The sequence below is a fragment of the Oppia nitens genome, unplaced genomic scaffold (genome assembly GCF_028296485.1).
Source record: "Oppia nitens isolate AA-2021 unplaced genomic scaffold, nextdenovo-longstitch-racon4-pilon3 scaffold18_pilon_pilon_pilon, whole genome shotgun sequence".
Taxonomy (NCBI): domain Eukaryota; kingdom Metazoa; phylum Arthropoda; class Arachnida; order Sarcoptiformes; family Oppiidae; genus Oppia; species Oppia nitens.
The window spans coordinates 1,968,532-1,985,999 of NW_026533197.1; the positions used below are offsets into that span (position 1 = coordinate 1,968,532).

The window sequence follows — 17,468 nt, forward strand, 5'->3', positions numbered from 1 at the left end:
GTCTTAATGTCCTAATGTCCTGATGTGTAATAATCAGAAAGAAATAAAAGTTGATATCAGACACAACACAAACACTTCAAGTGTCACTCTATGTGATAAAGAGAACCGCAAAGATCGCATCGGTAGGTGAGCTATACTCGTGCTGTGCCGTCACCAACACAGACATACACACCATTGAATTGGTCTCAACTATGAAATTCTCCAAWTCTTGTCACTAGTATTTGGAGAGAGTGTTTACCCTACGGGGCGGTCACCAAACCATATGACGTATCCGGTGTGAGCACTGCCTCATCACTTGGTATGTTAGCCATAGTGTTATGGATCTAACTATTTAGTTATGAATTGTAGGGAATTATATACTATGGTTGTAGTGGTGCTCAACTAACTGATCCAATAATACGGATTCTGGCAGTGGCTCTGCAGGTAATTCGTTTGTTGGCCATCCCAGCAGTGACGCCACCAACGGTGATGCCAAAGCCCACTACTGCGCACCACTACTAGCCCTACCACATAATGGGCTGATCCCTGTGACAACATATTGAGCTCCAGTACCACCACATCAATCGACTCTAAGCTTCTTATAAATGCTTCATAGCTTAGCCTCTGGCAATGGGAGGGGTTTTCACTGATATTTATGACTCAAAATTTTACACTTCGCTAATCTATTGTATCACTTTTCAGATGCTTTAATATTATATGTATTAATACATTCAACTAATGATTACATTGAAAATTATATTTTAATTTTTATAATTCACATCACATTTATTAAATTTATTATATAGACAAATATTATTTGCTTTTATCGCTATAACAGTTAGCAATATATATATATTTCAATAATGAATATTGTATACAGTAGTATAATAAATCATATGGTATTAATAAAGTAAATTTGCATTTAATCTACATTATTTAGTTAAATATTGAAATAATTGCACTCCGTTTATATGAATTATTTTATATGTTTTCTATTAATACAAAATATTTTATATATTATATTAATTGACATCTGCTTTTCATTTATATAATATATATTTATTTTGTAATGTAATTTATTATATTTATAAACAACTATTTTTAAATTAAATACTATTGTTAAATTTACATACTAGGGATATTTAATTTTATAATATAAATATTTAAATAACTTTATAAATTATTAAGTTAAGTCTATATTTGTTTTTAAAAACCATAAAGAAAATTTACAATAAATTGTCTTCTATTGAGGCCGAAAACAAAATCGACTAAATTAATGTAATAAATTATTTTAGTAATAAAAAATTTTATTTTTAAAAAGTATTTATTAAAATTATATGTTTACAAATATTCTATTTTTTCTTATAATCAATTTTTAAACTTAGTTTAGATAATGTATAAATTTATATCAATTTAAATATGAATAATTGAGTAATATTGTTTTAAGTACTGTACATTTGAATTGTAATACAAATAAATTTTGGGTAAAAATTAATTAGAAATATTTAAAATATAGTAGAATACATGAATATTAGAAATATAAATAAACTTACTATTACTTATAGTTTTAAGACATTATATTGTATTTATATATTTTTTATTAAATGTTAAATATGTTAAATGTTTTATTAAATATTAGTAATAAATACAAATGTTATCAATAAATAACAATTTGATAATTACAATATAATATGTAATTTATTTGTATATGTAAACCATCTTTATTTATAAACACATGATCTTTATTTTGACTTATATTGAAATTTATAATAATTATTAAGAATTATAAAGTTTTATATTTCAATTAAAACAAACAGACGAGACTTTGTTTAATTATAACATTTATATAAATGAAACAATTAATATAGTTTTATATAAAAGTAATAGTTATAGTAGTTTAACGGAAATAAAAATATGTTACAACACTAAAGAGTCGTTGTTGTCATTTTATAGTTATAATATTGATTTTTTTGTATAATATAAATACATAATAATCAACAATTATAATTAATATAAATAAATAAATGAAATAATTTACAAATCTTTGTAGATCATTTAGATTTTATTAAACATTAGAATATAATACAGTATATTATTAATAAATAAAWTTATTTATTACTTGCAATTCAAAGCATTAGTTATAGTATATTATTAGTTATATAATATTTTCATTTATGTCTATTATATTCATAAAAATAATAAAATACAGAATTTATTGCATAAGTAATGTAGATTACAATGAATATTAATATGGATTATATTTTGCTATATTGAATTTATATATTATATTTATAGTGTTTGTATTGTTTGTAATTATGGTTTAAACAAAAATAAAAGCATTACTTTATTATGGAATCAATGTTGGAGTCAATCATAGTTTTAGTGTATTTTATACTTTAAATGCAAAATCGATACAACAAATGGCTTATCACACGCTGAGACAGAGTCAGACACTTTGACAAACATTACAATTTTGTTTCATACCATTCATTATAAATATATATTATATTTATATTATATTTTTTGATCAAATTATTCACTGTTTAAATGATGATTGTTTAACACAATGACATCTTAAATTATATGTATTTAATATTTATACAATAACATAACATTGCATTTCACTAATAAAGATATTGCATAATATACAATAATAATAATTTATTTTATCAAATATTTTAGTTAAAATTTAATAAATAAATACAAAAAATTTTATAAAACATATATTTAATTATTTGAATCTAATATATTTAATTAATTTTACTAACTAATTGTARTAGAAAAATTAATATTTTATTATTCCCAATTTTTTTGTAACTAACAAAAATAAAACCAATTTTGGACCTATAATTTTATATATAGAGACAATTTATGTTTGAAAACAATATGAGTAAAATATATTGAAGGGCCAGTGATCTTGAAGTTATGGAAACATGTTTTGAAGTTAAAAAAACACTGTGAGATGTATTAAAATGTTGGGCACACCCTAATACACCTCAACTTTTAAATCAAAATCAAATGCATTACTCAAAAAACGGATTTAAATGTAGAGAAAATATTGTAATACTTAAAAATGACATTACATTGGCTTACAAGTAAAACATGTAGTTTTAAAACATAGATTTCTTGAAATCATAAGAATCACATTTATTTTTGATTATCAATTCCGTTATTCCTATTGTTGTTGATTTATTTTTTTCAAATCAATTGTCTTTTTATAATACAAAGATGGGAATAAGAGACCACACATAATATATTAGAGCTCATCCATCTATACAAATGCATAAACGATTAGTTAAAGATTTAACAAATGAATTGACTATCAAAATGAAAGAGTAGGCGCTTAGGTATATGTTGTGCCGTTTGTTTCAATAGTGATTGTATTGAATCAAATAATTCAAAAATTTGATGAATGACTTGAATGATTGCAAATGAGGTACCATTTGGTTATTTGATTGCATTTAGTTTACGCAATCGGATAAACAGTGGGGCATATATTGAAAGCATATATTGAATACATTTTTCAATGCTTTTATAGCAGACCTAACCATTTATTGTAATCAAACCGACTGTGCGCTCAATGCGGTCAATAATAACGCCTTTTGAATAGGATTGCCTCCCAATGCTTTTGATGGCATATAATCACTTCAGCTATTCATAACTCTACTGATCTAATGAAGCGATTGCTATACAATCCATTGAGAAACTAATTATGAATTTAAATTGTGGTTCAGTCTGAACACTGAAATATAAACCGTTAATGTATTAAATAATTTTAAAAATATCTGATTTATAACATATCAATCTGCTATCAATAGTATCTCAAATATACTATACATATACTATATATATCTTATTTATTGAACCGTAATGAGGGATAACATTCAGTATTGCATTCAATTAATTCATTTATCAAAAATTATATACGCATTGAATAACAGAACAAACATTAACTTTAAAAGAAAAAATGTTAAATTCATATTCATATAACTTTATTATCACTTTTAATACTATTGCAAATTTTTAAAATAGACATATAGTATATATAATAGAAAACACTCACTATTGTTTTATACATTACAGCATCACATTAATTTAGTGAATTAATATATAATATATACAAAAATATGAATATTATATTTAATATCATACCTTTAGTTTAATGTGTAATACTGTAATTGACAATTATGTTTAAATTAAAGACAACTGAGATGTGCATCGCTGTGAAGTATGCTTAGAGTAAATGTACTGTAGTTTCACTCAAATTACTGGTCATTTGCAAACAACTGGTGCTAATGTCGGAGATCCTTAAAATTAAGCCATAAATAGTGACACAATTTTTAAGAACCAATATTTGTAGAATAAGTGTCACACATATATAACTATCTCTTTTTAGATTATTATTATTTTATACAATATTTTATTAAAATATATAGTTTGAATAATATATATATATATTGTTAAAATATGTGAAATAATTGTCAGAACATTGTATACTTGTCTATGAATTTCCTTTTAAAATGATTTACTAATACCAAGAACGACATTATATGTCTGAACCAGTCTTTCTATTAGGTCATCATTTGGATGAATTAGATTCAACATCAATGACGAGTAAAACATTCATTTAAATTAATTTTTGATTAAATTGCATATTGAATACATTTTAAAGATGAATTAATCATATAATATGATACATAAGCAAAAAATATGACTTATAAAATATTTACTTTTATATAAATCATTTATGTCTCGAGTGAATTACAACAAATAACATAATTAATACTTATGTTTGTTTAAATGAAAGTTCTTTAGTAATATTTTGTATGCAATTATTGTATGCAATTGTATTTTTTATTTTATAAGTATTAAAAATATTTAATTAAATAATAAAAATAATATATATATATAAATTTAGTGTATTTTATTATTTATTGTAATATTTTATATGAATTTACTGTAATCATATAAGATTATATTATATTTAGTTTTGTTACTAAAAAATACCATATAATGTAAGATTTCTTTTTATTATAATTTATATTTTAATAAAATTGTCTCAAATAGCGATAAAAAAGAAAATAAATTAAATATAATATAGAGTAGACATTATGTGAAAAGTTTGGTTTAATATACTGTAGAAGTGTTGATGAAAAGAATATATATATACTCACTCCATACACATACACACAAACACGTTTACAGTATATAATTATAATATAGAAAGAGAGAGAGAGAGAGAGAGAGAGAGAGAGAGAGAGAGAGAGAGAGAGAGAGAGAGAGAGTTGATAGCATATAATATAAGAAGATCTACTGTTTTAAGGCTTTATTTATATATACAGAATATGACTGAATTTAGTTTGTAATATCAGTGATGTTGTAAAGCAATGGCAGCGAAGGCTCACATTTTTCATGAGATTTTCTCAGTGGGCGTCCGGAAAGTGACGCGAAAAATGCAGACTTTTAGGGATTTACTAAAAAAACAACGAATATTCTGATTGAAGTATTATTAGAAAAGAGAGGCCCAGGATATGGCTTATGGGTTGCCTATAGTTTTGCACTGTTTTGTCAATACTTTGACACACACTCTTATCTTTGCATATCAAACATTATGTATCATTTGTTTTAACTTCTATTTAATTACTTTATATTTATGTATTTATATAGTATTTTCATCGAATATACTGTTTATTAAATCAATATATTATATGTTATATATATTATGTTATTATAGTTTATATTATTGGTATTATTCAATTCAAATGAATTATTTATCTTTATCTTAATATATTTATTGAATTCAAGTGAATGCAGAACTTATATTTGCTTTATTTATATTTATTTCAAAAAATATTCTGTATTATGAAAGCGAGATCTTCACGCTGTGTATGTATGTATGTATGTATTTGTGTGTGTGTGTGTGTGTGTGTGTGTGTGTGTGTGTGTGTGTGTGTGTGTGTGTGTGTGTGTGTGTGTGTGTGTGTGTGTGTGTTAGGGATGCCCTAAAGCATATATAAACTAATGTGATGTTTATGTGATTTTCTATTCATTTCTATATATTTCACAACAAATACCATAAAGAAAATAAAGTCTGAGAAACCATTATTTCTAGCATTGGGTTCATTTCTATAGATTCAAACCCTCATTTCAAACAAAACATACATTATATATGACCTCATATTCAATATTAGATTTAAAAAACTACATAAATTATAATATTTTTATTGAATTTGAGCTCTTTATTTAATAACAAATAAATTGCATGAATAGACATTCATTCACTTGATTTGGTTTACATTAGGTTTTATTTATTATATTGTATAATAATGTATTGTATAATCTTATAGCTTACATATCGTATTATTTTTAATAATATTGTGTTTCATATTAAAATGCATTCAAAATATACTTTATTCATATATACACAAGTATTATGTTTATTCTTGTATTTCTATATACTTTAATTTAAATGCATAAAAAGCACGTGAATTGATATTGCAATTGAAAAAATAATTTATTATTCAAACTTTGATCACACAAAACATTGAATTTTAAAAATCCGTTTTCAGATACAAAATCCAAATAAAATGCCAAAAAACAAGAAACAGAAAGTCTGTGCAAAAATTGAAAAGTCTGAGTATTGCGTGGATTCATATAAAGAGAAAACTAAAAACAAATCAGAATTTCTGGTTTTGGATGAATTTCCTCAACGAATACTTCAGATCCAACATCTGCTATCTGAAGACGAATTCAATTTGAAAACTATATTTTCACACAAAACCGATGTCAATATCCCGGTTCCCGACAAACCCATTAGTAATCAACAATACAATGTCTACAGTAATGGTTGCAATGCTTTTATCTTTCCTAAAGGTTTGGTAAAATCAAATCAATTAATCCAAAAATTGGTGGCTCTATTAAAACCAAAAGCATTGCAATTGATAAATGACGCAAATTTGGTAAAAATGGGTATTTCTTTGATGATACCTAAGATTGAAGACGGAAACAATTTCGGTGTTGCCATTCAACAGGAGATACTACTCGTTGTGGCTATTGTTGAGCTAAAGACAGAGCAACAATTGGAACAGTTTGTTGAATATTACCGCAAAAGAGCTGAATTGGTTGCAAAAGTGGCCAAATATCCGCACATTATTGACTACCGCAATGCTGTCCAAGAATTGGACCGCAAGTTTCATCTCTATTTGTGTCTACTGGCCGTCGATCTGCGTAATCATTACATCAGTTTACACGACTTATTCATCAAAAATCTGAACAAAATCAGAAATCCTCGAAATTCAGACGATCACCAAATTGTGTGTTAATTCAAAGTTATTATTTTATTACAATATTTTCAAACAATTGCTAAATTCTCTTTTGTTTAATTTTTATGATAAATATTTATTATACATTTTTACATTTATCTTATGTTAACAAAATATACAAAAAACAGAATAATTGTTTTAATTTGATTAAAATGAATGTCTAATTTTGCAATCTTATATTTTTGTTTAAAATATGCAAATAGAGTTTAATTTATTGTCTAATGTTATATAACTATTTTATGTTATATAACTGTTATGTTCTGCATATTTTCATGTCTATATTAATCTAATATTTTTTATTATAATCTCACAACAACATAAATATACCGGTAGTATAATATATCAATTATTAACTTCAATAAACTTAATTTACACTTTATATATTATTATTTTATTTAATATTGATTATGTTAAATAATTAAAAAACACTTATACCATTGCATTTAAATTATTTAAAGTTGCCTCAATAGCTCATGTAGTTAGGGAGTCGCTCTCTCGACTGGAGGGTTGTGAGCTCGAGTCTCACTTAGGTAGCACTTTGTGCGGCATTTTAAAGCTTTAAATACTATTTAACACAAACACTAATAATAGTGTTATATTGGTATAAAAACACCATTTTATGGAAGACCAGCAAATTATAGTTATCTGAATACGATAAGTGTATAAATAAAGACATTATTATTTTAGTTAATTTTCAATTATGATTACATTATTGGGACTACAAAATAAAATAAAGAAGACTTTATTATTATTATTATTAATAATAAGAAATTTTAATATTTTTAAAAAATGAATATTTTAAATTGTTCATTTTTAAAATTTTTTATAATACTTATATTTGTACTAAATTATATAAGAATAAATATACTAAAAAATAAATGAGTCAACTAATAAAGTTATAGCAAACTTAAATAACAAAAATGAAGTGATCATAACTTTGAAATATAAATTATTATTTAAAATATTTGCAAATATTATCTAAAAATTACAAAATTACAAATATTAAATTGTAAAAATACTAAAATATATTTTCTTTTCTAATGATGAATGATTTTAAGAGAAAATTGGAGCAAATTTTTTGGGGAACTTTCCAAGGGAGGGAATTTGCCAAAACTCTAAAAACATCATATTTAATTTTTCTATTATATTTTATAATTTAATCTGTTTTTTATTTTTATAATAAAATAAAGTCAATTTAAAACATTATGGTAAAATAATAAATATTAAACTTTTTTTTATTAATTAGAATAAATAAATTTTTGAAAAATAATAATTTATAAAAATCTTTACAATAATAATAATTTTCAATTTTGACAATTATAAATTATATATCACTTAAATATTAATTTTGAATATCTATAGTGTTTGTTATTTTTCATATTTGTCTATAATTTTATAAACAATTTTTACATACGGTATTATAGCAATATTTTCGTTACGAAAATATTATTGTATTTAATGTTTGATCACTTTTTTCTATAAAATTACATTATTTTAAATCATTGTCCAAACAATTAATGGTATAATATTTGGGTGGCCTTTACTACTATTCAATTTAAGGATGAGATCAATAAAAAACTTATTTCAAGATTTGATGTTTATTTCAAATGATATGTATATACTGTATATCAATGATGGACTGGTACTGTGTGATGAATAGGGTTGGGGTGCATATGTCGGTCCATTGAAACACAAGTACTATATCTTTATTGAATAGTCACTGATATTCTGTAATTCTATGATTTAACTCTGCATTGCAACTGTTATTCACAAATTTTATCAAATACTGACAAAACCACAGATAATATAATCAAATGTTTACATGTTTTGGTATAACATCTCCATTATAGGTAAAACAAGTAAAAACATTCTCTAATACAAAGAAAAATTGAATTTATTTTTAGTGAATTTTTTTCATTTTCAAACCTTAATTAAATTAACCGATTCATTAATTTGCACAAAAAATGTTATTTTTATTAAATGAATACAATGTATTTGTTACAAGAAATAGAGGGGACTGTTATGCAGTAATAATGGTATAATGTTGTGTTGTGTGCCCACCCGCTAATCGTTAATCTCTTTTTCTCGTAAATCTGTTTATATTAGAGAATGATTGCCCAAAAAGCCCTAAATTTAAAGCAATATTGTGACCAAACTTTAGCATAATAGTCACTGTAATAGAAAATATATATCAATAAATAGTCATTTGAAAGCTTATAGTTTAATATTTGATTTGTGTGAATGATGTTATTGCCGTCAGTCCATATACAGTATATACATCCATATACCCCACACATCCATATAATGTATAATACTATATACTGGTGTTTGGCAAGTGTTAGTCAAATGTAATAATCAATGAATGGTCTGCACGTGCATCACATCCCAGTTCTTAATCAATCGTGTGATTCATTTCTGACTTGACTTTTAATATAGAGATCCTTTTGTTGCATAAATTCATTTAAACGTGTATTACATATAACACAATTCACTACAATATTAAACACTGATTCACATCACATATAATAGATATAAATCAATGCTTATTAAACCTTTAGCTAATGTTATTTCATTTTATTATTTTTGTATTTATATACAGTATACAGTATAGTACATGTTAAATTTAACTTTAATATTAACTTTTTATAATAAATGAGTGTCACTTAATAATAAAATATGATTTGATCATGGTCAAAATTATATTGTAATTTAAATATAATATTAAATAGTTTTAGTATATTATATGGCAAATTAAATAAGCAAATGTTGTAAAATATAATATATTGCAAATAATATGTTATGTAAAGATATTAAAAAAAATATGAGAGTGTGTGACTTGAAATGAAGTTTATTTGAATTTTAAAGTTTATGGTATAATCAGTAAACTGATGACCACCTCTGGCTTTTATAAGTAATATACGACACAATATCTTAAATACGTTTATATAGTGTTAGACTCAATCACATAAACAAATGGCTTAAATTTTTTTCTACTTAAACAACATATATGTGACATCCTTTTAGAGGATAATAAAAAAGTTTTTGAAAACGTTTGACTCTCTATTCTCATTAGAGATCAAATGTAGTGATAAGTCAAATGAGAAGATACGATACGACCACCAGTTATAATGTTAGCCCCGAAGCACTTGTTAGCTATAGTAACAAAATACCAATAAATAGTAAAAAGTGGTTTGCATTTAGATTATACACAGCTTTCCGACTAATAAAATAAATACTAAATTTCGGTCAAAAATAAAATAAATATTCCTTAAAACTCTCTCAAAACTCGACATTTGACATCCAATTCAAAGAAACGCATTTAATATGTTTGGTTCAAAATCTCTATAAAAAGAGTTATAAATTTTACGAATAAACTAATTTCCAAAATTTATTTTTAAAAATTAATTATTTTTAAATAATATAAAATTTTAATTTTTTATCTTTAAATTTAGAATCTATTAAATAACTGTTAGACTACAAGCATCCAAACCATTAGATTGTGTTTAAAGATAATCAATACAAGAATCTCTTAAATAGTGTCACATAAATAGTCAGTGAATTTGATAATTGAGTGCATATTTTATAGAGCTATCAGACAAACCATCAACAGATCAAAACACTTGTGTAATGCAAAACCAAAACATAATCACTAATATAATGAGATATCTTGTTTTGAAACACTACTGATTGTTTAAAACATATAAAACAATTGTATAGTACTGTACTGTACTGCAGATAGTCATATAAAGCCTAACTTATCAATTCATAGCATCTTATATATGAATGTTTTGTCAAATAGTCTACAATAAGCAAAGGCTGGCAACAACTGAACGACTAAACGACTTAAAGGACTACTCGAGTGAAAGTAATCTATTTTATCGTTGGCTCTGATGTCTTGAATTGACGTTTTAACCAAATTAGTTGAGAGAACTCTTAAGAGACAATAACTGAGTTCAAGTATATGTGGTCTACAATAGCCGTTAGCTATACATTGCAATTGTGAATACATTATAAATATATGAAAAGAAAACTAAAAATACAGTCCAAAGTCGAGAGAGAGGCGACGCTAGTCTGACATTCTTCAGCTAAACGTTTGTTCAATTTTCAGATACTTTTGGACATATAGTGCCGGTTGACAGCAATACATAGCTCGTGTTATTGGTCTTATGGTCTCATTATTGCCATTCAATGGTATGGACTTTAGGACAACAATAAATTGCTATTGAATTATGTCTGAACTGAACACCTTAATTGAATTTTTCTCATAGCTTACTGTAAGAGAGAGAGAGAGAGAGAGAGAGAGAGAGAGAGAGAGAGAGAGAGAGAGAGAAGGATTTGTTTATCCAAAACAGGTATAACTTAAGGAATAAATAATGAGTGAAACACTCGGATGTCTGGATTCCTGAGAAAATTCTTCATTTCTCTCACTCTCTCATCCAATCATTTATATATAAGTTATATATATATATATATATATATAAAGACCTTCGAAATGTTTGTCTAATAAATTGATGTTTCAATGATTTGAAATATTGTTTCACAATGTTATATATGTTTACTAAAAATACTTTCAAACCATCCATTTTCACGACCTATCAAATGCTTATAACAGATCATAGTTTCTACAGTATATGTTTTTAATATACTCAAGAGAAAGAGAGAGAGAGAGAGAGAGAGAGAGAGAGAGAGAGAGAGAGATCCAGTATAAACTCACTTAATATTTTTATATCACACATTCAATACATTTTATCCATTTTATACTTTAAGACATTTTTATATTAATTCAAAAAGTAGTTATTCTTCGTTCAAAATATTTTTAGACTTTCTAAGAAAGATTTTGATATTTTTATTGCTTTTTTATTAATAAATGGGAGGTATATAATGATTATATAGTGTAATAGTTTACTTAAATGTTTTAAGCTTTAAATAAAAATTTAAAGAAAAGCAATCCAAATATTTAAGTGATACTAATCCTATATTTATTACTATATTATAGGTTAAAAACTCATTACTTTAAAAAATAATAATATATTTTTAGAAGTCGTCAAAAGTATTTTTGACATTTGTTATACATATTATAAAGACAACTCTTTTTACATTATTAAATAAATTTATATTATTGTTATATACAGTATATACATATAGTACTGTATATATATCTACATTATAATAGATACTGTAGAATCCTGTAGATAGTGTAGATAAATACAGTGTAGATAATATAGAAAATATTAATTATTATTTTATTTATAAATTATAAACTATAAATTATATATATATATATATACTTTAACTGTGTAAAAATTTTATAAAAACTACATAAATTTAATTTTATAAAAAAAATAGTAGAAATAAAACTTCATTTATAATTGTTTATATTAAAGTGTTTATAAATAAAATATTTATTGCAATTTTAGATTAAAATATTTTTGCGAATTTTAAAAAATACTTTTGGCTTTAAGTACTTTAAACTTATTAAACTTTAAATTAAAATATGATAATTATTAATTTTTTTGGATTTATTTTATGTTTTAGTTTTTAAAATATTTAGATAAAATTTATTTGATTTAAAAACAAATTTTAAGAAACAACTAAATTATTGCTATTTATTACATTTATAAAAAAGTAAATTAACTAAATTTTAGTTAAAGATAAGTATTTATGTACATTATATCCAGGGTTGCTATCTAAGGGGGTAGGGTAGGGTAAGAGCTCTTACCCCCTGAGATCGAGAATTTTTGGATCTTACCCCCCCTGACCTAAAGCCAAAAAGTTATGGTCCCCTCCCCTACCAATTTTCGGCGCAGAATTTTTTTCATCTATAAAATTTTATATTTAAAAAAATAAATATTAAATTAGTTTTAATATAAATAAATAGCTTATGTAAACAAAATAATATCGTAATATATGTAAGAAAACAATAAAAACAATTTTTTATACTTAAACAAAAATAATAAGTTATTTAATAATTAACGAAAAATGTGTTTTAAAAATACTAATTATGATATTAAATTATATATATAACAACTGTATATAATAGAGTTGTGGATTCTCCAAAAGGGAAAAAATTTCCCGAATAAATTCACACCAATTTTCCAGAAAAATAATGAAAATATTTTATTTTATTTATTAGCTCTTTATAAAAGATAATATATATTTTATTTCATATTAAGTCGAAAACTAAAATTTTTAGCATAAATTTTAAAATAATTATATTTTTATATTTTAAACTTTATATTAAAATGTGTTAGTTATGGTTCAATATGAAATACTATATAAAAATATTTAAAGGATTTTTTATATTTAGTTTATTTTTTTTAGTATGCATTAGTCAAATGCTATTCAAAGTGATTATTCAGTATTCAGATTGCAATCAATAATCATATTTTAGTTTAAATGAAAAGTTTAAAATATATTCATAAGATATATGTTTAATAATTCAATATTTAGTCAATAATTTAATAGTCATTATTCATATGAATTGATAATTAGAGATATTTATATTCAAGTTTCAGAAGTTTATCTATAAATAATGCAAATGACAGAAATGTTTTGATAATTAGATATTTATATGTATTTAATATCCATTTTGTATTATTATATTTATTGTTAATAAAGTTATTAATTTGTTATATGAAGTATTGATTATTAAATGTAAAGTTATTGATGTCTAGAAGTTGAAAGTTGTTTAATGATTAAGAGAAGAATTTTAAAAATATTTTATATGAATTATGAGATAATTAAAAGCACGTGATATTTATACAGAAAGTGAGTGTTAAAGTGATTATGAGTATTGCAACAGAAAGGGTTTCTTCAGCGAATTGAGTGACATTCAAATAGAAAGAGAGATATCTGAGGACCGGACATACTGTCCGAAGATTCGCAGTACCAAAATAGTGAGCTATAGTTCCTTGAAAAGGATCGGTTAATCCCATGTCCTTTACAGATATATTCTTAAATTAATTATTTAGTTAATAAATAATTTCTAAAAATTTTATTATTATTAATACTTTATAATAAATACAGTATTATATCATTAATTTTTTAAGTAATAACAATTTTTTTATAACAATAATTTTATTTTTATTTGTTGGGAATTTAATTGGAATTTAGTGAAATTTAATAGGAATTTATTGGGAATTAGTGGGAATTTAGTAGGAATTTAGTGGGAATTTAGTGGGAATTTAGTGGGAATTTAGTGGGAATTTAGTGGGAATTTAGTGGGAATTTAGTGGGAATTTAGTGGGAATTTAGTGGGAATTTAGTGGGAATTTAGTGGGAATTTACTCAAATTTGGCAAAAATTGTCGTTTAAAAATGCAATAAAAATGTTCACTCCACTTTATACACCCCTAACTTTCGAGTTTTTTGCCATTTTATCCTACCCTATACCCCCCTGAAATCGAAAATCTTTAGCAACCCTGATTATATTAAAAAATTTAATAATTCAAAATTCAAAATAATTCTCAATGCATTAAATAACAAAATAGATTAAACAAGTTGAGAATGCTTCAAAAGCATTTCCATACGAACTCCTTAACTTAAGAAAGAAAAAAATTCAAAAAAATAAAAAATATATTCAAAAAATGTGTAGCAGAGCGTGGATTCGAAACTATGTCCTCGTGGGACACAGACAGACAGACAGACAGACAGACAGACAGACAGACAGACAGACAGACAGACAGACAGACAGACAGACAGACAGACAGACAGACAGACAGACAGACAGACAGACAGACAGACAGACAGACAGACAGACAGACAGACAGACAGACAGACAGACAGACAGACAGACAGACAGACAGACAGACAGACAGACAGACAGACAGACAGACAGACAGACAGACAGACAGACAGACAGACAGACAGACAGACAGACAGACAGACAGACAGACAGACAGACAGACAGACAGACAGACAGACAGACAGACAGACAGACAGACAGACAGACAGACAGACAGACAGACAGACAGACAGACAGACAGACAGACAGACAGACAGACAGACAGACAGACAGACAGACAGACAGACAGACAGACAGACAGACAGACAGACTTTTAGAATGCATATACGATCTCCTTTCAGGAGTTCTTGAAAATATAATTTTCATTGAATTGCAATTTTATCTATTAATATACAGTATATATTCAATTGTAATAAAGTTTATTTAATCATTTTATGTGAATCTATTGTTATTAAACCCTAACATTAATGATATCTGAGATGAGATTCTGAGAAATCATTTTTTATTTTTAATGCAACCTTTGATTTTTGATAATTTTAATAATGTGAAAATTTTAAGCCTATCTCTAAAATGGTATATCAAATCTACTTAAAACTTTTTTACTAAAAGTTAGACTAATAGTCAATTAATAATTATGTCAAACCGATTATATCCCGTAACCAGAAGTGACCAAATTTAGGGACAATCAAAACCGAGTGGTTTTAAATAATTATTTTTAAAATACTTAATAGATGTGAGATGTCCTATAAAATTGATTATTTTTACTGGAAAATAGTCTTCATATATAAAAATTTCAATATCTTTCGTTCTACTTATAATTCGATAGAATTTTTATTAATATTTCTAAATTATGTATAATTAAAAAATAAATTACATTAAAATTATGATCCAAATATTTTTTGGTCATTTTGAGACTAAGTCAAGAATAAGAGTACAAATTTTTTTATAGTTTCATCAAAATTAGAAATAATGAATTGATTCGGATTTAATTTTTTTGTTGAAATATACAATTTGTACAATAAATTTGTGACTGAATTGACTCGTTTACTAATTATTAAGTGTTTATATATATAATCGCTAAGATTTTTTTTGTACAGTATATAGAAAACTGGAGTTTTTGAGTATTTGTAAGACTGCTTATCTGATTTTATACAATACTTGTGTTATATTTAAATGTTTTATACATTTTAAGAAATTGATTTTATTTTTATTTTTTTTAATTATTACCAAAAATCAAAACAATTAATAGTTTGATTTTTGCAACAATTAAACAGTTATTAACAATAAATATTTTATTTATAGTACGACTCATATGAACTAATAGTTATCATCAATGACTATAGAGTGTATACACTGTATACTAGAGAGCGAAAAGTTTCGGACCCGTACCTGACCCGTACCTGATCTGATACCTAAAATCTCGGACTCGGACCTGACCTAACATAGGGTACAAATTTACCTGACCTGACCTGACCTGACTATGTGGGTCCGAAAATAATTTTATCAAAAAACAATTTTATTTATTCTATACCCGCAACAAATTTCTCTAAATTAACTTTAATTACTCGGGATTAACGATAACTGATTGTAGATCTAACTTAGATTCTAATAAAGTTAATATGTTATTATTTATTAGATCAAAACCATCATCTTTTGTAATATTTTATGTTTAATTTATACAAATATTTTATAAATAATAATTTAATAAATTTTGTGTTTGATTGTCATATTTTGTAATAATTGTCGTTTAAATAATGAAGAAAAAATTTTCGGACCTGACCTGACCTGACCAAAAAATTTTGGTGTTCGGACCCGTACCTGACCTGACCTGAGCCCTAACTTTTACCTGACCTGACCTGACCTGAAAAATCAGGTCAGTTTTCAGTCTCTACTGTATACTATACAGTATTCCTAATAAATATCTTAAATGGTTATAAAGTTATGATAAATACATATATATATAAATTTAGTATTTGGATTATATTATTTATAAGGAGTAATATATGTCTTTAAAGTTTGTTTCTGGCAATGCTTAATAGCATTCTCTATTGTTTTAATTGTAATATTTATTTTATATTTAATTAATTAAATAAAATATAATATTATAAAATATATTTAATGATATGTTACAATTAAATATTCTAAATATATTTATTAAGTGTATCATTTTCATAAAAAATATTCAACTATTAATATTAATAGTATCTAGTATTTAGTATATAGGGTTATTATATATTTAGCTAAAATTAAATTAATTAGTTTTAAGGAATATATTTAAGATATACAAAGATATGTTTTATTACTTGTTTATACTGTATGTAAAATGTGTGAAATATGTGTAGAAAGAGATAAACAAATTATTTTAAAACAATTTAACTTAATATAAATAGAATATTTAGTTGCAAATAAATGCTAATAAATACT

General features: G+C 24.5%; 1 protein-coding gene across 1 annotated transcript; it reads left to right on the forward strand.

Moving 5' to 3' along the window:
• The first annotated feature begins 6,501 nt into the window (after window positions 1-6,501).
• LOC128965912 (proteasome activator complex subunit 3-like) lies at window positions 6,502-7,301 on the forward strand. The gene is made up of 2 exons (XM_054312689.1): window positions 6,502-6,795; window positions 6,853-7,301. The coding sequence occupies exons 1-2, from the start codon at window positions 6,567-6,569 to the stop codon at window positions 7,299-7,301; spliced, it is 678 nt and encodes a 225-aa protein (XP_054168664.1). The 5' UTR covers window positions 6,502-6,566.
• Window positions 7,302-17,468: the final 10,167 nt, after the last annotated feature.